The sequence below is a fragment of the Malania oleifera genome, chromosome 8, assembly GCF_029873635.1.
Source record: "Malania oleifera isolate guangnan ecotype guangnan chromosome 8, ASM2987363v1, whole genome shotgun sequence".
In the NCBI taxonomy this organism is placed as follows: domain Eukaryota; kingdom Viridiplantae; phylum Streptophyta; class Magnoliopsida; order Santalales; family Ximeniaceae; genus Malania; species Malania oleifera.
Window position 1 is genome coordinate 18,001,957 of NC_080424.1, and position 23,042 is coordinate 18,024,998.

Here is a 23,042-nt window from a genome sequence, read left to right on the forward strand (position 1 = left end):
AAAACCTTTGTAACAGGAAATATAACGGTGTGATTATCAAATACGAGAATATCTCAGAAGCAAAATACAGACTACACATATCCTATAAATTATCAAAATAATAGACAGTAAATTTTCCTTCCAGTTCCTTTTTTTTTTTTTTCTTTTGATCCCTTTTTCTTCCTACCATCTACAGCCATACAAAATCTCACAAGAGAAAGGAAAAGGGATGTAAAGAAATAGGGTTAGAAGAGGGCAAATTTCACCACCATAAGATCATTCAATTGCTGATCAAATTTCTAAGCAAGTTACAGTAAATCAATCTAGTATGAGTTTCTACAAAAGCTAACAAAAAAGAGACTACTCCTAGAATGGCAATAGATCAAAATCTCAAACCCATCTTGATGTAGCACACCCCTGGTACAAAAAAAATTAATTATGAATCACTACCTCTAACAAACCCTCTCTCTCTCTCTCTCTCTCTCTCTCTCTCTCTCTCTCTCTCTCTCTCTCAAATAATAACAATAATAATATAACATTAATAAGACAACCATTGAGTTGGAGATGAGTCTCAAATCCCATACCATCTGAAATCAGCACGCACAGCCACCTCTCTGCTCAGATTCAGCCACACCCTCAGGTATGCCTTGAAAATATCTATAGGACAGCAATTTAAAAAAGATGTAAAAGAAAAGTTCACACTAGGATCTGCAGGATAATCCAACATCAGAAAAATGTTGAAGGATCATTAAATTCTGACTAGAAAGAACATAAAAATCTGAAGGAAGCATTAAGTTCATCATTATCACCTATAAACAAGGAGAAACAATTTTAAAGGAAAAAAGCAAGAACTCTAGTACACCATAACATGGAAGCTCTCTAGAAAGTAGTTTAAAAAACACCAAAGGAAGAAAAAAAATCTATAAAAGATTTGCACTCAAATGGTTGAAGGACTAGGTGAGCGCAAAACATGGGACATACTTCTTCACCGTTCAAACAAATACATTGATGCAATTAATCGCAATCCTAAACTGTAGATCCATGGAAATAAGATCAATTCATTGAACTTAGAAGAGTGCTTTATTTATCAAACAAGTTGGAAGTATAAAGTTAATATGTCCATATAAGTGCCATAAAATGCAGCTGCAGTCAATGATTGAAATATTAAGTGCTCCATATGTAATAAATTCAACAACCCATGTCTTCAAGTGGCAAGGTAAAAAACAGATTACTCCCAAGTCTACAAAAAACCATATTGGACCAGTATTACATTAAAACCAAATGATCATATTTTGGGTGCATAGAAAAAAAAGTTAAATAAGAGTTTTAGACAAATTAGCAATGCGACTATATACACAATGTTATCACAAAAAATGATTTCTGGTATCAACCAAGTTCAAGTAGAATTACAAAAAACCATCAAGTATCAACTCTCCGAGAAATCACTGAAGGCATGCCCACTAACTTGTTCCAAAGATAAACTCTTTTAAGTTACTGCTGTAAAAAGATGTCCAACATGCCCGCTGAGACTTAGATGAGTCCTAGAATATCCAAAAATGAGTTCTGACCCTCTTAATGACATAATTTTCAATTTTGGCTTAGTGAACAAATTCAAACATGGTTAAAACTGAAAGAATAAAAGCCAAAAATTTTCCAGTGAATAACAAGTACAACCGTATGGAAAACCCAGAATTACAAGAACACTAAAATCAAAACAAATTGTAAAAAATTCATAATTGAAAATCTATATTGACCAAGGACGTATATACACCTTCAATTACTTGAAGAAGTTGACATTAAGTATAATTGTCTTCTTCAATTCAACAAATTTATATAGCATCTCTACTCAATCAGAAATCAAGTACCACAATACCATTTGCTTTGGGCAAGCAATATTGCCCATGCATAATTACTGAGAAAAACATACAAGGTAAACAACTTACCATTATTAGAAAGGAGTTGCATCCCTGCCACTATTGCCTACTGCCAAATTTACAACCATAGATTGCACATTGATATCCCTAGACTCCCTACGAAAGTAAGAACCACTACGATGCATGCCACACTATTTGTTCAACATGAATGCTATGGTAAACCTTTTTCAACATCTACCCTGATCATTCCGTGCTACACAAATGAACTTCCCAAATTACATTATTTTCTACTCAAATCAACTCATCAAATTAGAGTTTTCATCACTTTAGGACCATCAATCGCCTAACACTAAAATCTTAATAACATTGTGTTGCGGTTCAAAATCCAAACAACAGCCTGAAAAGAAATTCAAAAGTCAGTTGATGGGAGCTTCGGGCATAATTTGGAGGAGAAAAAGACAAAATTAGTGGCGGAAACATAATGCACCTTAAGTATTATTGTCTCCCAACCAACATTGCTAAAGGTGAAAGGGTAATGCTGAGTATTGTTTAGTATTTACTAGGTACGACACAAGGCAGAGACCATTAGTGAAATATTAGCAGCTTCAAGATTCACGTGACATTCTATAGAGAAATTCAAGTTTTAGTAAACATAAGGCATAACATGGAGAAAGAAAATCACAGAAATTAACAATGAGAAACTCAATACATATGAAGAACTAGCCACTCACACAACATTATAAAAGGGCAAAGGACACCACATACACGCAGTTAGATTGCCACCTTACTTAAAAGCTTAAGTTGTTGGATTGTGGGCCAACAATGTATGTCAAGCTTGAAGACTTCCTTGCATGTGTGGCCGAATTGCATGTGGAGGGGTGTCACCCTTGCTCAAGGCATTATGCTTGCCTTTGACCGCTTCCCTTGTGTGTGTGGAATGGGTTACCATCATGTAAATAGCAGTATAGGATTTATGCTTTGAGTATGTGTAAACCTTAGTGTAAAGTGGGAGTATGATTCCCAATGAATTCTATTTAATGTTAAGATTATTTAATGTTGGGATTTTTATTTAATGTGTTAGGATCCCAAATCAATTGGTTGAGTCCATTAAGGACTTGGATTGGGATATTTTACATTCCTAATAGGAGCAAGTTTCCCTATCCTATATATATGTAACCCTACGGGGGTTTTCCATCTAAGCAATAACATAATTCATAGCCTTTGGCTAATTTGGACGCAGATCCCCTTTAAGTGGTCAAACCTTATTTTCTCTTACTATTTTCCCTTCTCTTACTATTTCCCCAATTTATCCACGATAAAACCCTACAGTCTTAACATTTGGTATCACTCAAACAATTTGATGTTTCCTTGTTCTAGAGCTAAAATAGCATATAAAGCTCTTTAGGGGAGGGCGACTGTTCGTTAGTCATGTAAAACTAACTAGCTTTTGTAAAATTGGTTAGCCTACTTGCCTTCCTCGCTAAATACATGCTACTTATGGAAATGTTGTTGATGAATTACGTTGCTTTAATGTTTACCGCTTGCTTGCCATTTGCTTTCATAAATTACTGACTTCTTCCGCTTATTTTTATTCAACTGCTGTAAATGTTTTCTTGTGGTAAAGGTAATCTTTGGCTACCTAGTTAAGTAAGATTGTTTTACCTAGTGTTGCACAACCCTTCACAAGGTGTGAAATATTCAACCCATGATAATTGGTATTAGAGCTTGGTTAACTGGTATATGAATTTAGTTACCTTTGTTTTGTGGGATTGTATTAAGCGTTGGTAAAAGACCATGCCAACCAATACCAAGAGAACTGAAGCGCTAGAGGCACTGGCTGATAAAACCAACAATGTGGCCATGGAGATGGCAAAACTTGTTGAACGTGTTGATGCTTCAGAGAGATCACAAAAACAACAATAAGGTTCTATGGTGGAGATGTCAGAGGACCTGCACGCATAATAGAAACATTACAAGCTCAGATGGTGGATCTGATTGCAAAGATGAACCTGATGACTCATGCTATGGGAAACTCCAATGCTATGGAGTGTAGAGGACAAAAGGTGCTATAACCTAGAACGTATGGGGGTGCTAATTACGCGCTAAAACTGCGTAATTAGACATCTTAATCCGGGCATTAGGACTTCTATTTTTAATTAAATGCCTAATTACGTCCAATATTTTAACAAAGTGCCTTATTTATAATTTATGAGTTTTATTGAACAATTTATGAATTTTTGGCAGTTTTTTATCGCAAGAAAATTCCCGGGAGCCAAAACCGGCATCACTTCGTAATTTGCGCATAACTTTCCCGTCCGAACTCCGATCTAGATAATTCAAATTTCCTAAGAAAGACGAGATGATTATCTACAACTTCCGTGTTTTGAGCTTCGAGAGAAATGGGCTCTAGGAAGGTCAAAATTGGCCATGATTGCGGAGAGAAAAAATGAAAATATATAAATAAATATATCTATATATATATATATATATTAAAGTATTTTGATGTGACCCGGCCATGCATGCGTGGATCCAGCTGCGGGTCACGGGTTTAGGGCTTCATCCCCCTCCCTTATTTAATCCTCTTTTCTTTGGCGCACCCTCTCTCTCTCTCTCTCTCTCTCTTTCATTCTCTTTTTCTCCTTCTCAGCTCTCTCCCTTAGTTTCTCTCCCCTATCCCCTGTTCCAGTCTTTGTCTCTGCAACCCCACGAACTCTAGGCCACATCTCCAGCTGCAGCAGCCGTGAACTCCCACCAGCAGCCACCTCGTGCACCAGCCAGCTGCCTCTCGGCCACCCTCCGAGGCACAGCCCAACCACCCGAGAGCATCACCTTCAAACTCTCCAGCCTCTGTAGCAACCACACCACAGCCGCCCCGGCTTCCCTCTGCCACCATCTCACTAGCAATCCTCCACAGAACCTCCGGCCAGCCACCATCTTCAGCAGAGAAACACCACCAGCAGCTTCCACCGGAGGCCACATGCAAAGCCACAAATCATCTCTCTCTCTCTCTCTCTCTCTCTGTTTCATCTTTTCTTTTCTTTGTTTTATTTTATTATTAGTTATTCTCTTCCTCTCTCTCTCTCTTTTATTTAATATTTTTTTATTGTTGTTTCAATATAGTATTTGGTTTAATATTAGATTGAGTATTTTTTTTTCTTACTTTATTATTTGAGTAGTCTATGGTTTAATTAGATTCTTGTTCTTTTATTTTGTTATTTTGAATGCTTTCAAGGTTGAATTAATTTGTTATTTAGTATGCATTTAGCCTAATGTTTGGAATGTTAGATTAATTAGTTCTTTAGTTTTAGTATACATCTAGAATATTGTTCTTTTAATTTGTTTTTATTTTATTTTATTGTTGCAATGGTTTATTGTGGAATTAATTTGCCCCGAAAAATTGGGATTACAAGCATGAGGGGCTAAGTTCGGTAACTCGGGTTGTGGGTCAATGTCGTTTGCGTTCCATGGTTTGTTAGTTCTCCTATGATATTATTGATAAACTTTTATTTGGTTAAAACCGAAAATTGAAGGCATCGTTGATAAATCGCTAACTCTTATTTCTTGTTTTGTTGTTGATGTTAGGCACATCGAAACCTTAATTTAATCTAAAATTTTCATCAACTAATTTTTACATGAAATTCGGTTGATGCTTAATGAGAGTTTTTATTTTCTTCCGTTCGGATGTGGCAAATTTACTCGAACTTTAGTAATAAAATTTCATCTTATTAATGCCTTGATTGGACTAACAAGAAGAGGAGTAAGGCCTAGGGAATTAGTAAACGGTGGAAGCAAACAGACATTGAACCCATAACCTGAGTGTTTGGTAAAATTATTTCAGATAATTTGTTTAGTTTTTGGTTGCTTTATTAGATTTACATTTTTGGAAAATTGATAAAATTTCAGTCTCATTTTGATAGTTTACTCAAGCATCTCCCACTTTGTTTACTGTTTTCAAAATCATAGAAGACCAAAAAGATTTTCAAACCACATTTTACAGCAACAGGATTTCACTAAACTTTCACAAATACTTTGATACTCAGTGGTCCCTGTGGAATACGATCCTGGACTCATCCTTGATACAACTTGACACTTCTGCACTTGGAAGCAAAACTCAGAACAAGTTAGGTGCCCACGATACAAAGGAGTAAGAGAACTTCTTATTCAACATGGACCTACTCAGAACAAGTGAAAGCATCCATGGCAATAATGTACTTGTTTGGTGATGCTAAGTTGTCAAGGTACCAAGTATGACGAAATTGAGAATGGACGTTGTGTGGTTGATTGTTGGGGCAGATTTGAATAAACAACTCAAGGCCCAATTTGTTCCTAAGAATGTTGAGAACAATGCTCGACGTAAACTAAGAGACCTTAAGCATAATGGTTCAATCAGGGAGTCTGTGAAATAGTTTTTTGGTTTGGTGTTGGATATTCGAGACATGTCAGAGAAAGACAAGTTGTTCTTTATTGGCTCACAACCTAACAGCTTAAGCTTTTAGGTAAAATGGTAATCTAACATGGTTTTAGAGGTGGTTACCAATAGTTTCTGAGTTTTAGTCTTGGGGCCTACGTTTAACTCTGTGGTGTTTAAAAATTATTCTATTCCTTATAATGGATGCTATTTATCTTGTTTATCTCTCTATATGCTATTGGGTTGCACATGTGCGAAAGTGTTAAAGTTTGATATACATTGTTGGCTCACAACCTAACAACTTAAGGTTTTAGATAAAATGATAAGCAAGAACGGAGTTTCATCAACAAAGAGTTCAAGACTTGTTTGCCGCAAAGGATGTTGATGAACGCTTGACTAACTACGCTAGAGAGAGTTCCATAATGTCCAACGAGAGTGGTGTGGGTGGAAAAAACGAAAAATCTTCCAAGAAGGGCAAACCAAAAAAATGGGGAAGTCAACACCAAGGTATCAACTTCAAAAGAAGCTTCATTGTCTCAATACGCCCTTACAAAGTTGTAGATTGTCCTCACAAATCATCACTCAATGCCTTATAAGCTTCCATTATGGAGGGGGAACTCCAAGATGATGAGAATGAGGGAGAAACCACAAGGATGGGTACGATGTGGTTAGTCAACACGTTGGCGAGGCAAATGAAAAACCAAAAGTAACCAAGTGGAAGTGCGAATGCTTGCCGATCTACAGATCAATAGGAAGAGCATCCATGCTATGGTTGGTAATGGGGCTGCCCATGATTCTGTTTCACAAACATAAGTGGACTCAACTTGAACTTAGAGAAGGACTCAAGAAGCATGAAAGTGGTTAACTCCACAACTCAACTTACTCTAGGAGTAGCCAAGCAAGTGACTATGAAGCTTGAATAGTGGGTGGGCCATACGAAGTTCACAATTGGTTAGATGATGTCCTAATGACTCTTGGAATGGAATCTTAAGGGAGACTAAGGCGATACCAATGTCGTTTGCTAGTTCCTTTTGTGTAATAGGAGACCAACTTTGTATGGTGCAAATCGTTGCAAAGAAAGAAGAAGATGAGAAGTTCTTTTAGGCCATGTAGCTCAAGAAAGGATTGAGGAGAGGTGAATAGACATATCTTGCCACGCTGGTGGTAGATGAAGAATAGGCCAAGAGCAAGTTTTTGTTGCCATCCAAGTTGTGTTGGATGAGTGTAAAGTTGTGATGTTAAAGAAACTACTACACAACTTGCCTCCATGATGGGGTGTGGAGTATGAAATCAATAATATCAGGTGAAGATAGCATATGGGGATGTGCCCCAAAGACAAATTGCATTACATGGTATAGGGCATACAAGTTCTTGGTAATGCCCTTGGGATTAACAAATGCACCAAACAACATTCTACACCTTAGTGAACCAAGAATTTCATGAGTACCACAATAAGTTTGTCATGGCATACCTAGATGACATAATTGTCTATAGATCCACTCTAAAGGAACATAAAAAGCATCTACTGAAGGTGTTTGGTATACTGAAGGATAAAATTCTTCATGTGAAGAGATAGAAGTGCTCTTTTGCTCAACGGAGCATCAAATTCCTTGGTCATGTGATCAAGCAAGGTCATATCTAGATGGATATGAAGAATGTGAGAGTTATTCAAGAGCGGAAGATCCCAATGACAATGACAGAGTTGCTTTCTTTTGTTGGACTTACCAACTATAATAGGAAGTTTGTGGAGGGTTACTCGAGGAGAATTGCTCTTTTGACAGAACTACTAGAGAAGGATCATAGGTGGAACTAGATAGAGAAGTGTTAGGCAGCCTTTGACAACTTAAAGGATGTCATGATGCAAGATCTGATACTTGTTTTTCCAAACATCATGAAATCCTTTGAGGTACAGACAGATGCATCAGACTATGCCTTTGGAGGAGTCTTGTTATAGGATGGGCATCCTATTTCATATGAGTGCCAAAAGCTTAATGAAGTGGAGGGGAAGTACATAGAATTGTCTTTGTGCGTGGAGGAATTACCTACTAGGGTCGAAGTTTGTGGTTAAAACAGATTACTCGGCTATTAGTCACTTATTCACACAACCAAATTTATCATTCGAGCAAAGTTGTTGGCAAGAATTCCTGATGGAGTTTGATTTCATATTGAGCATAAGATGGGGTAGATGAACCAAGTCGCAAATGCACTAAGCAAAGGGCCGAGCTTGCGGCCTTATAGATGGTAATACACTTGACAGTAAGGTTAACACGACAATGCGGGGTTGCATCAAGGAGAACCTTGCCAAAGATCCAATTGCCCAAAACCTCATCAAGTTGGCGGAAGAGGGCAAAGCACACTAGTTCTTGTTAGAAGATGGATTGCAGATGACAAATTATAACTAGCTCTTTGTGCCTCGAGCTAGAAATTTGAGGAAGACACTGCTAAGAGAGAGTCATTAGTCATTACAACATGTGGGCAAGTTATTCAGGATGGAGTCCAAGAGCATGCAAAGAATGGAGATAGAATGCAAAAATTGCCTGAGCCTACTCATAGAAAGCTTCTAGCGGATGAAGAAGCAGGAAAATCAAGGGAGAAGACCATTGCCCTTCAATGTGGGTGACTTGATGCTTGTTAAGATCCATACTAAACAAAACAGGTCACTACGGGGTCGAGATAAGATACTACTTTGCAAATATGAAGGACCAGTCCCCATCTTGGCTAACGTTGGGAAAGCCTTTAACGAGGTTGATCCTCTTGCTTGCATGAAAGTGCATCCCATATTTTACATCAGGGGCCTTAAGCCATTCAATGCTAACATTGCAGATCCAAGCAGAAGTCAATCAACCAGAGAACTGCTAAACACAAAGCATCTTGACAAAAGAGAAGTACAAGTCATCCTTGCAAACAAAAAGTTCACATCATCAAGGAAAAAACGATACTAGTTCTTAGTGAAGACGAAGGTCTTGGAGATGAAGAAATCAATTCAGCAAAAGACATGCAAACATTCGTGGACAAAGTTGAAGGGTACCTAGTGTCAAATTCTACAATGACGTTGACTGCATAAGTGGGAATGTCACGAGTTAAGCTTGTTTAGGGCAATATGCTTGTCTGTGACCACTTGCCTTGTGTACATGAGATAGATTACCATCATGTAAATATTAGTATAGGTTTTATGCTTTGAATATGTGTAAACCTTAGTATAAAGTGGAAGTGTGACTCCTTGGACAATTTGATGTTTTCTAGTACCATAGCTAAAATAGCATATAAAGCTTTTTAGGAGAAGGTGAGTGTACATCAATCTTGTAAAACTCACTAGCTTTTGTAAACGTGTTTAGCCTACTTGCCTCCCTTGCTAAACATGCGTTGCTTACGGAGGTGTTCATAATGAATTACGTTGCTTCAATAATTACGGCTTGCTAGCCATTTTCAATCAAGAATTGTTTATCGCTTCCACTTACTTTTCATTCAACTGCTGTGAATGCGTTCTTGTGGTAAACTTCGATAATCTTTGGTTGACTAGTTAAGCAAAAGTGCTTTAGCTAGTGTTGCACAGCCCTTCACAAGGTGTGAAATATTCAGCTTGTGACAAGAGGTAAGCAAACAATGAATAACACCAACTATAGGGAATAAGATAATTTTTAACAAGATCATAAATGCAGATAACAAGAATAGAACCCGAGACATCATGGCAAGTGTGGCTCTTATATCATTTTAGATCACCACCCCAAAAGGTCAAGCAGTCCGGTGGGGGGCCAACTATGTATATCAGACTATTCAATAATCCCCTTTACATGCAACCCCATCTAGTGTGCTAAGAAACAAAGTGATGAACTTGAAATTGATGCACAAACACGAACAGAACAATGTGCACTATAACAAATAAAATGGACAGAAAACATATATAACAATACTTTGTTAAGAGAACAAAATGCATAGGATAAAAAACCTTTGTTTACTAGCACTTCTATTTAATGTGTCAAATTAATTAAGACAGAAAAATTGCAAAGAAATTTAAGATATACACAACCAGCTCACCAGACATTCTATGATTAAACCAACTAAGTTGAACAAAGAAGAGTGATTGATGTCTCATTATTCAGGATAAATATACGTAGACTATGCATAGAAAATATGGAAACAAGCAAAGGATGGTTCAATCAAGAACCATTATTGAAAATTAAACAATTTGGAGAAAAAAAAAAAAGAAACATAATTACAATAGCATTAAATAAAGCAAAATAATAAAAGGAGTGTGTTCACTCCAAATGAAATGGAAAAGTTAGAATTTTTTTTATTATTATTATTGAGAAGCCAAGCATCTGCAGACACAAAATCACAGCTTTTGACAAATCCTTGGTGCATAAGGCATGCAACTAATCAAAACCATTTTAAAGCAATAACTTTTTTTACAACCTCCTCACCTAAAGTCTCAAAATGCTTTTCAAACCCTTATGTTCTGCACTAAATTGGGGAATTGTCAAACAAATTTGGATACTTATGAAGAAGTCAAGAACCAATAAATTACAAAAGATGATTCCATATTTCATTTCCTTGAGCTAATAAGAGCTTGGCAATGTTACAAAAATATTATGCAAATTTCACATGTTAGATGCTTATATATATATATATATAATTTACATCTGATTTTTTCACACTAAAATAGCAGCTTTTAGAGTACCGGGCAAAAAGAAGAAATTTGTTATTTTGGTGCCAGATGCTTGTCATTTATCTCTGTTTAAAGCAAAATGATCAACTTTTAAAGCTGTACCACCCCAGAAGAAAAAATGCATGCTCCTAACATCCTCATCTTACATAACAATTTGCGTGCACCATATCACATATTCTTTTGAGTATCCAATATTACAAACTAAGACAATTGGTCAAAAAACTACTCCGTTCGTAATGTGCCACTTCCCATTAAAAAGGTTCCAGCGACTTAGAATGATTATACCCCTACCCATATCTTTATATCTTTTTTATCCCTATACAAAACCAACCCCCCCAAAAAAAAATAAAAATAATAAAAACAAAAGAATAAAAGAACTACAAAACCAACCCCTCCCCCCTAAAAAGCACAGATACATCATATGCGAACATGGACTGAACAATTAATATATTGAATCCTGACAAGCAGCATAGTAAGAAAAAAGCATGCGGATGATGGAAACTTTTTTTCTCCCTCTTTGGTGTAAATTGTGCTAATTCCTATAAATTCAAATATAAATCAAATAAAAACATGACAACAGTTTTTGCTTGAAAAGTATATTAATAGACTAGGCACTTCAAAAGCTAAGCACCCTATCTAGTTTGCATTGAAAAAAAAGATGAGGCAAGAGAAACATTAGATATTCACATAGTGAGGGCATAAAATTTCAAGTTCTTTTATTTAATTATTTTTTCCAACTAGACCTTGAACCATATAAATTAAACATTCACCATTATAGCCTCATAAAAAAGAAGAAAGCAAAAAATTATGGATATTTGGCATCAGATTTCAGAGAGTAAAAATGACAACACATTTTACATTTAATCAAAATAGTAAAAAACAATTCATGTGCTTGCAGTTACATGCTTTCATTTTAATCCCACATAATGAATCCCACAAAACCAAAACAAATTTACATCAAGAAAATCCTCCATTCACATTGCAAGTCACTCGAAGAAATGCCCCTAGAAAACAAGTTAAGAGAAATACTAAAGCAAGACAAGAAAACAGTTGTATCCAAAAGCTAGGCTGGAGGACTAAATTGGCATTAAAAAAAAAAACACCTATTCTCGTCATTTCGCACATAGTTCCCAGAAAACACTAAAACCTTAGAAAATTGCAAACTGGTGCAAGCATTCTGAAAAAAAATTAATTTTCATTTTGGAACCCTAAATCTAGCAATCCAAAGTTTTCATTTAATATTTTTCACATGAAACATATTTTTATGACTTATTGGTAAAAGTGGAGAATCATCACATTAAAATTGTAGTTTCAGTCATTATTAAAGAATAATACACTATATTCTAATGCATTTTATTATGATAGATTTGTTCACTTGTATTTGTTCAACTACAAGAGGAGATTTTATGACGACCAGAACAAAACCCTTTCAAATTCTAACATCTAACCAGGAGTGAGGAGTAAAAAGTGCATGAACCTCCACAAAAATCAGGAGCTCCTAAGATTTCCTCTTTTAGAGGCTTCTAAACAAGCAAAAATCTTATTAGATAGATTCCCTCTACAATGAGTAGAAAGAGGAGATGAGTACTGTTAAATTACCACTTTTACTAAAAGCTTAAGCTATTAGGTTGTGGGCCAACAATGTATATCAAGCTTTAACACTCCCCCGCACATGTAGCCCGACAGCACGTGGAGAGATAAATACATGATAGATAACACCCATTATTGGGAATACAATAAATTTTTTAAACATTACATAATAAACGTGGACAACAAGACTAGAACCTAGGACCTCCTGGTAATTAACTCTAGTAACATGTTAGATTACCACTTTACCCAATAGTTTAAGCAGTTAGGCTGTGGGCCAACAATGTATATCAAGCGTTAACAAGTACATCATGAAGATGAGCACATTCACTTAATTTACACATTGTTAATTTCTATAATGATTTGAGCCCATTAGTAAAATTACCAATTTGTGCAGGATAGGAAGGGCAACTGAAGAATCAATTAGCAAGGGAAAAAAATCCATCTTTTAAAAATAACCATGATTTAACTACTAACTGCTTTAACTAAACATATAAGAGAAAAGGGCAAATGGTTCCATGAGTATATGCACTCTTTTCCTAGCACAATCTGCTGCATAGATTTAACTACTAACTACTTCTAACTAATTCAACCCTGATTTCCTATACAACTATGCAAAACAAATATGCAACATGAATAGAAGCTTTATCATAGCACATGCTCAACATCAGACAACCAACAACATTCAAAAATTGATAAGCATTGACAATTTTAAGTATTAACCCTTGCTAGCCCTCAAGGCACTTACATGTCTTGCTCATGCTCACTGGCTAGAGCAGTTTTTGCAATGCAGATGAATGCATCATCCACATTATAATCCTCTTTTGCTGATGTTTCAAAGTAAGGCATGTTCCCATTTGAAGCGCACCAGTCCTTTGCTTTCTTCTCAGAAACCTGTACTAAGATGTTTAGGACCATATCAAAACAAGCACAAATTTTAGAAAGGTGTTGCAAATTGAATATCCTTACGACTCTGCTGTTTCCACCGTCTATATCGATCTTGTTCCCTAGCAATATAAATGGAAATGTCTTGGGGTCAGGGGGGTTCGCCTGGGACAATGGAGAACAGAAACCAAGTTAATATTGACTCCAGTTAATTAGAAGCATCTGATTAGAACATAAATTGGAGAAGAGCAGATCGATTTGAAGAATAATGCAAGTAAAAACGGACATCACAAAATTACCCTTATAAAGCATGAAATGTAAAATAATGAAGGAGCAAGAAAATTAGGAGAGACGAGATTATTACATATTAATACAAAGCTTTGAGCCAGCTTTTCATGGGCCTGAAAGTGTTAATAAGTCATGTGACACAGTATAAGAAGACACTTCCACAAGCGCAGGCATTGGCCGATCCCATGCCACCATCTCCTCTGGATATGCATGACCTCAAATCTGATCTCATCGAATCTCTTTAACATCTCATCCATTCAGATATTGAGGAATTTACTTCTCATAATGTGAGAATTTATTTACAGTTAGGCAAGTTGATTTTCTATTTTGTTGTCTTGCTAGGGACATTTTACTTGGGCAACCCTGGCCGTGCAAGTACCACACGATTTCTGCTGAGCAGAAGAATTTCTTGCAATTGGTTTTGCGATGTGAGTGTTGCAGTCACAATCAGCTTGTAATGTGCTTTGGAATGGTCATCCATTATCAGTTCCTGCCTCCCCTTCTAGTTTGAGTCCAACTCTTTTGAAGAGGGCTCATGCCGCACAGAAATAGACTCATTACAAGCACAAGCGTAACCCACAATGGAAGGAGGGTCATTCCAACTCTTAATATGCATCTATTAGGCATGAGAAATTCATGAAATTTTACTTAATTCCTTTTAATTTGCAACTTTTATCTCAAGAAAGTATCTTAGGAGAAGAATTTGTTTCTTAGTAGAATTAAGTTTCTTTATTTTAAAGAAAGCAGCCCCATTTATATCTATTGTAGTGGGACACTAAGTTTTCAGCAATTCAATTTAATTGGAATTTAGGGTTTCATATCATCTAGTGTGAGGACCTTGGTCCTACATCATCATATTAATCTTGAACAATGTTAAGCAATTAGATGTTTCAACTGATCAATGTAATTTACTAGATACTTTATTAGACTTGCTTGTCTTTCAATAATAGAGATACAAATGAAAAACATCCTTGGCACATTTGGCTGTCTTTACCTCTCTGAGCCCACTTACATTACATAACAAACTCCACCTTTTTTGTTTTGAATATGGGCCCTTCCATGGCCCCCCGTTGGGCCAGCCAAGCCCAAAAATCTCATCCGCTCCCAATATGGAGTTGGGAGATGGAGACCACTCAGTTCAAGGCCTGTCTTCTATAAACCCCACTTTGAGATAATGAAGGATTGAGAGGAGAAGAGCTTTGGAGACAGGAGGGAGGGAAATTGAGATAATAAAAACCCTTTTGGGGGGCACACCTAACAGCTTAAGCAGTTGGGTGAATGGGTTCTTGGACATGGTATTATAGCTCTAGAGTTTTCAAATCCACCTCTCTCATTTTTCCCTCTCCTGTCACTGAAATCAAACTTCTTCTCACCTTTCATGTGGCACCAGACACCCCCATGTCCAGCTGCTCAGACTAACTTCACAATCCAAATGGGTACCCATTTTGGAGACATCAAATGATTCCCCTTCAGTCTGCTACTGATTTTTACAGATTTGTTGACGGCTCAATGGCCCCACCATCCAAGACCATTAAAATCCAGAATTGAAGGTTCCCAACCCAGCCTAGTAAGAATGGGGAATATAATGATCAACTAGTCCTTGGATGGTTGAATGCCTCCTGATGTCATTTAGATGAGAGAGAGAGAGAGCCAAAAAAACTATTGGAAAATCTGGAGCAACTTTTCCATCCCATTCACTAGCTTTTGAGTTACTAAATTGCCCAAAGAGAGGTGATTCTAAGCAGCCAATCTTAGAAGTTTATTATAGTTGAGGGTATATCAGTCTTTTTATTGCTTTCTTAATTAATACAAATGCAAATCTACGATAGAGACTCTCCAAGCAAAATACAATGGGAAAACCTGGATAAACTTTTTCCATCCTAGTCACCAACTTTTGAGTCACTTCTAAACATGGCCTTAAATTTCCATGAAATTATAGAAATTTCCATTAACATTTCGGCTTTTCATCATCCTTGGAGTCGAAATGGTAATCGATTTCCATCTCACAAAATTTCCATCAAAATTTCAAAAAATCATAAAAAATTTATCAAAATCTCAAAATTTTAGCGCAATTCGTCGAAATTTAACTATAGAATAAAATTTCCTTGAATTAAATTGTGAGGTCTCAACACAAAGTGGAATTCCTTTTACTTTATCTTCTTCTTTTTTCACCTTATTGAAACCAAAAATTATTACAAGGGCTTTTGAAATCATACAAAAAATTTTAAACTTATATATAGCAACATCTTATGTAACCATTTATGCCTAAATTATCTTTATTTGTATAAGAAATAATATTTAACTAATTTATGAATTTCATTTATATTAACTGAATATGTTTCAGTTTTATATTACAGTTACTGCATCTCATACACAACATACATGTCATTGATGTAATTAATTTATAATATGCTAGTTCCAAAAGTTGCATTATTATGCCTATTAACCATTTCTAACACTTCATAAAAGAATTCCATGTTTTACTACTCATTTTTATCACTTTTTAAAAATCAAAATCAAAATTGACATCGAAATCAGAATTTCCATACTTTTGAAGTTTCAAAATTTTAGTCGAAATTGGAGTTTAAGACCTTGCTTCTAAAGATAAATTACTCAATATTGAGAGAGGTGAATCTAGTAGCCAAGCATCCCTCCCTCCCGCCCTCCCCTCAAGACTTGGATCTTTTCAGCAAAGACCATAGGAAGCCATACAACATTGGGGATAGGGGGATGATTATCAGCACACCAGCATCATTGCCATGTGAACCATCCATATTCAATAGAATCCATACATATATCTGTACAGTTACAGACATGGTGATATAGCACACAAACAAGAGCTACTAGCTGTATTTTCGTTTCTTTTATGTAGGGTATGTTTATCAGGGCCATATCTTCAAATTCTACGAAATTATTATTTAGGAAGCAAGATTCTACGGTACTATCATTTAGGAAACTAGTATTTTGCGTTAATTAGGTTTCTTAATAAAATTTTCATCTTCCAAGCATTGTAAGTATATATATTAGGATTTTATCTTCAAGATACAGTTTATTATCATTCAGGAAACTAGTAATTTGGTTTATTAGGTTTCTAAATTTGTTTCCTTTGTGTTCCAAACATTGTAAGCCTATAAAGGGCTTCTGTAATAGGTTTTATTTGATTGCTAATTGAGAATTGAAGTTGTTGGACCTTGGTCTTACATCAAGGTTTTCCAATTTCAACTCAAATCACCACGAATGTCAGTGTATGACAAGGTTGTCTGCAAGTTTTCACTTAAACTTGTAAGGTTCGTGATTTTATCTAAAATCGTTGTGCTACCGCAACCAATACCTCTGCCATCTCCACTCAATCCATCTTTCACAACAGAGGTTCCTGTCAAACCACACCATCTCCAGTGAATCCTTTCTCCTTGATGTAGTGCTTCTCACAGGTCATTTTATCATCAAGATATCACCACTCACTGGAGTTCACCACATCTTCTTCATCGATCATGACTGTTGTTGCTGCTTGTCAAAGCAGCGGCAGTTAAGGCTCATTGAAACCCTAGCAGGCACTCATCCAAATGCTATTTCAGTTTGAAGAAGAAGAAGAAAACCAGTTCTAGTAATGCCTATTCTCACTTAAAGAAGAAACCCTCCCATATGAAGAAAAAAAATTTAGTTTCAGACCAACCAGTTCACTTCCATTGCACTGAACCAATCCAGTCGGACCCAACCTAAATCAGTTCAGGCAAGCCAGAGCACACTAAACCAGCCAGACAGCAGAATTTTTTTGTTTTTTTTTTTTTGTTTTTAAAGAAAAACGAGGCAGAATAGGAAAAAAAACATGAGCTTTAACTTGGCCTTCAAAATGTTTGATTCTAGGATGAACAAGGTTGATTCTATGCTTCACCTGCTTAAATCAATCATTTGGCCTGGTTATTGTAAAATGAAAGAAGGGCCTTCTTTTCAGCCCATTTAAGAAGAGGTGTACCTGGGGATGCTACAACTGAGATTGAATAACCAACACAGGAAACAGTGGATGCCACAAGGAGCCCAATCCTCAATTAACTTCACCATCCTAAATGAATTTATCAATTGTACCTTCATGGCTGTTCACTTATATGGTCCTATTCGATCTACAGCCAGCATATTACATTGGTCTCACTCAAGCATGGTCACAATTTGGGTTCTTCATCCTTAGAATTTTTAAAATTCAAGGTCAAATCATCTCTAATTTGGGGAGAATGATGCAGCATGCAGACAAGACTTTAGTTTCCTAATTTATATTGTATTTTCGTTTCTTTTATTTAGAGTATTCTTACCACGGTGATTCCTTCAAGATTCTAGGATATTATTATTTAGGAAGAAAGATTCTAAGATGTTATTATTTATGGAACTAGTATTCTATCTTAATTAGGTTTCTTAACCAGTTTCCTTATCTACCGAGCATTTTAAGCCTATATATTAAGATTATATCTTCAAGGTTTTATAGGTTATTATTATTTAGGATACTAGTATTTTGTCTCAATTAGGTTTCATAGTTTGTTAGGATCTTATAAGCATTGTAAACTTATAAAAGGCCCCCGCATGAGTTAGATTTCATTTGAATTGGAATTGAGAATTAAAGTTGTTGGAGTTGGTCCTGTGTCACATGGGTCCAACAAAATTCGTCATGCTCAATTGTTTATTACATTTGGAAGTGTTTTGGTCTTCCAACATGAGCACTTTCGTTGTTAGGTTGAAGGATCCTTGTTGTTTCCATGGTCTATTTCGGCATTTAACATTTTCACTACAAGTACTATATGTTTTATAGTGCTTTAATTACAAGTGATTTGTGCTAACTGTTCAAGTTACATCTATTTTCATTGGGAATTTCTTCAAGTTTGAAGAATAAGCCGTAATTCAGAGTGATGCGTTGCACTTGTTCCACTCGGGTGTAGCGAAAAGTGGGCGAGGGTGGGCTAAGTCGTCGCCCCGAAGCGAAGCGCCATGTCGGCGCCCAGTGTCACGGTCCGACTATTTTCACACTCTTGTGAAGGGCCGTGTGGCACTAGCTAAAGAACTCTTGTTTAACTAGCTAGCCTATCGCTTACCAACATTTATCCACGAAGCACTTTCGTTAACATTCATTCAAATAGCAGCGGAAATAGTAATCAATTCATGAAAGCCGTGGCAAGCAAGCAGTAAACATTGAAGCAAACGTAATTCATTAACAAATCCTCCGTTGACATGGTGTACTTAGCGGGGGAGGCAAGTAGACTAAGTACGTTGACAATTGCTAGTGAGTTTTACAATGACTGATGAACACTCACCCTCCCCTAAAGAGGTTTTTGTGTAATTATCATCCTGGCACTAGGAAACATCAAAGTGACCGAGGAGTCATACTGCCTTATTTGGCTTACAAAGACTCTACTAGCAGAAAATAACCCTACACTAGTATTTACATGATGGAAACCCATCCCAAGCACACGAGATAAGCAGTCACAGGCATGCCCTGAACAAGCTTAGCTCGTGACATTCTCCCCCACTTATGCGGTCGACGTCCTCGTAGACTTTTTGGCGGTAGGTACACTTCAACTTTGTCCACGAATGGCTTCAAATCTTCCGCAAAAATCCAGCTGATTTCTTTGTCATCAAGGCACTTCCACTTCACTAGGAACTTCTGCCGCTTCTTCCTTAAGGATATGAACTTTCTATCTGCAAGGATCTCTTCAACTTCATGTCTGTCAAATTGCACTGCCTTCAACTCTGCGCTGTTTGACTGACTTCTGCTCACATTGATGGTGTTGGCGTTGAATGGCTTGAGGCGGTTGACATGAAACTGCGGTCTTCTCTCCTGATCTGCCCACTTCTTCGTCTTCTCAGAAGCTTTCTCCAGATAGGCTTGGGCAAACTTTGCATTCTGTCTCCCTTCACTGGTGAAGATGTACGCCCTAGGACTCTTTCGTCTGTACGAATCGCCCACTATGTGAGGTAACAACGGCAGCTGGCCTGTAACAAGCTCAAAAGGGCTCTTGTTGGTTGTTGAGCGCCTTTGGGCATTGCCACATGATGGAGCCACATCAAGTAGTTGCACGTCATTCTTCTGGTTGTCGTTGACACAATGACACAAGTACTTATCCAGTAGCTCTCTGAATCTCTTCTTCTGTCCGTCTATCTATTGGTGAGAACTCGAAGAGATGTCAATATGTGACCTAAATATCCTGAAAAATTCTGTCAAGAAGTTGTCAATGAACATTAAGTCTACGTCACAAATAATAACTTGGGGAACACCCCAATGTTTCACAATAGTCACAAGGAACATTGTGTCGTCTCCTCTGCCGAATAGTACTTTGGTGCAGCCATGAAAGTACCATACTTCTTCCGCTCCCCCTTGTCTTGTTGGTAACTGAGACAAGTTTTGGTATAATCAACCACATCATCCCGCGTGTGCGGCCAATAATACCTCCCCAGTAATTCTGTCATTGGAGTCATTCTCCGCGAATACCCCTTAACGAACTTCTTGCAGTATTTAGTAAGGCGAAGAAAGGAACGCAACTCCTTCACTGTCCTGGGGATCTTCTGTTCTTGAATTATCCTTACCTTCTCCATACCCGTCCGGATACGACCTTGTTCAACCACTTGACCAAGGAATTTGTTGCTTCGCCGAGCGAAAGAGAAATTCTCCTTCTCCACATCCACACTGTTTCCCCTCAGCCTGTCGAACACCTTCCGTAGATGCTCTTCATGTTTCCTCTAAAACAACACCGATGCTCCCAACGGTGTTTTGGAAGGGCGAACACATCCCGCTTCCAATTCATCAAGTTGCTTCCCCAACTTTACTATCTCTCGAGGCGCAATCCAACATGACCTTTTAGCAGGTGGTTTCACTCCTGATAACAACTCGATCTCATCCTCCACAGTCCAACGTGAAGGCAAATTGTGAGGTAGTTTATTCGGCAACACCTCCTTATACTCATCCAACACCGCTTGGATGGTCGTAGGCTCCAGCTCTTGGCCTACTTCTTTGTCTACCACCACCGTGGCTAGACGTGTCTACTCACCCTGACCCAATCCCTCATTGAGTGTATGGTTGAAAGGGATTTCCCATCATCTCCTTTCGTTGCAACGACTTGCGCCATGCACGAGTGATCTCCCATCAAACACAGGGAACTAGCCGAAGGCATCAGCACTACCCTCGTCCCCTTTAGGAACTTCATTCCTAAAATGACTGGAAAGTCATCCAATGACACCGCTGTGAAATTCGCATGACCTTCCCACTGTCCAAGCTTTACAACCACTTGCTTGGCTACTCCCAGAGTAGGCTGGGCTACAGAGTTAACTGCTTTCATGCGTCTTGTATCCTTCTCTAAGGATAAGTTGAGTCTCCATGCTTCCAACTGCGAAACAAAATTATGAGTAGCCCTCGTATCAACCATAGCGCGAGTACTCTTCCCATTTATTCTCAAGTCCACAAACATTAACCCTTTTGCTCGTGTAACTTTCAGTGTTTTTGCTTGCTTTTCCAATGCGTTCACCAGCCGCACTGAACCCACCCTCGGGGCATCATCCTCTTCCCCATCGTCTTCCACTGCCTACTCTGCAATGGAAGCCTGTAAAGCATTAAGTGATGCTTTATGAGGGCACTCAAAAACTCTATGAGGTCCACTACACAAGTAGCATGAAATTTTACTCTTCCCCTTTCCATTGGGTGTGTTGAACCCTTGAGATGACGAAGCTTCCTTTGAGGTTGATGATTTAGAGTCGGCTCCCCCACTCTTGGATTTGCCATTCTTGAAAGACTTTCCACTATTTCCCTCTCCGCCAAACCGTTCGGACGAGGCAGTATCATCACCAGCGTAGTCAGTCAAACGATCTGCACCGCTTGTGCAGTTGACAAGTCTTGAACCCTTTGCCTATGAAGTTTAGTTCTTGCCCACAGTTTCATCCCCTCAAGAAAATAGAACAACTTGTCCTTCTCCGACATATCCCGAATATCCAACATTAAAGCAAAAAATTGTTTCACATATTCGCTAATCGACCCCGTATGCTTGAGATCTCTCAGTTTTCTCCTTGCATTATACTCAACATTCTCAGGAAAGAATTAGGCCTTGAGCTCTCTCTTCAAGTCTGCCCAACTATCAATTACACAGCTTCCATTTTCAATTTCTCTGTGCTTGGTACGCCACCACAATTTGGCATCGCCAATCAAGTACATGGTCGCAGTATCCACCTTTACCTGTTCTGAGGCCATCCTCACAACGCAAAAGTACTACTCCACATCAAACAAGAAGTTCTCTAACTCCTTGGCATCTCGGGCACCCCCATACGTCCTGGGTTCTGGCACCTTGGTCTTGCTAACTCTCGAAGTGTTGGAGTTCCCCATAGCAAGAACCATCACATTCATCTTTGCATCCAGATCTACAATCCGCGATTGCAAAATTTCAACTGTGTGGCGAAAGTCCTCTAACATGTCGCCTATCAAACCTGCTTGACATTTTTGTGATCCCATCACCTCATCAAGAAGTTCTCTCATCTGGGCCACCTCCACGGCCATAGTGTTGGTTGTTGTCTCAACCTGTGCTTCCAGCACGCTGATCCTCTCAGTAGTGTTTGGTGCCATGGTCACTTACCAAAGCTTCCCAAATCCAACAACGAAGGCAATCGAATTCACGTAGCAACTCAACCTTGGGCTCTCACCAAGTGTCACCGACTTGGCTCTGATACCAAATGTCACGGTCCGACTATTTTCACACCCTTGTGAAGGGCCGTGCGGCGCTAGCTAAAGCACTCTTGTTTAACTAGCCAACCTATCGTTTACCAACATTCATCCACGAAGCACTTTCATTAACATTCATTCAGATAGCAGCAGAAACAGTAATCAATTCATGAAAGTCGTGGCGAGCAAGTAGTAAACATTGAAGCAAACGTAATTCATTAACAAATCCTCCGTTGAAATGGTGTACTTAGTGGGGGAGGCAAGTAGGCTAAGCACGTTGATAATTGCTAGTGAGTTTTACAATGACTGATGAACACTCACCCTCCCCTAAAGAGGTTTTTATGTAATTATCATCCTGGCACTAGGAAGCATCAAAGTGACTGAGGAGTCATACTGCCTTATTTGGCTTACAAAGACTCTACTAGCAGAAAATAACCCTACACTAGTATTTACGTGATGGAAATCCATCCCAAGCACATGAGATAAGTGGTCACAGGCAAGCATAATGCCCTGAACAAGCTTAGCTTGTGACACCCAGGTACGATGTCAAATATGTGAGGATTCCTACATCATTCTGGATGTGGGCAGGTAAATGCATTAGTTCAAAAAACTAGGATTAGATTAGTAACATGGAATATAGGGACACTTATGGGTAAAAGCATAGAAATTGTGGAC

General features: G+C 37.9%; 1 protein-coding gene across 1 annotated transcript in view; it reads right to left on the reverse strand.

Moving 5' to 3' along the window:
* Positions 1-239: 239 nt before the first annotated feature.
* LOC131161828 (ras-related protein Rab7) overlaps positions 240-23,042 on the reverse strand; it is a 28,302-nt gene continuing 5,499 nt past the window's right edge. The window contains exons 5-8 of the mRNA XM_058117811.1: positions 13,484-13,564; positions 13,263-13,408; positions 564-636; positions 240-396 (exon numbers count right to left, since the gene is read on the reverse strand). Of these exons, the coding sequence (XP_057973794.1) occupies positions 573-636; positions 13,263-13,408; positions 13,484-13,564 (291 nt within the window). The 3' untranslated portion in view covers positions 240-396; positions 564-572. The remainder of the gene's footprint in view (positions 397-563; positions 637-13,262; positions 13,409-13,483; positions 13,565-23,042) is intronic.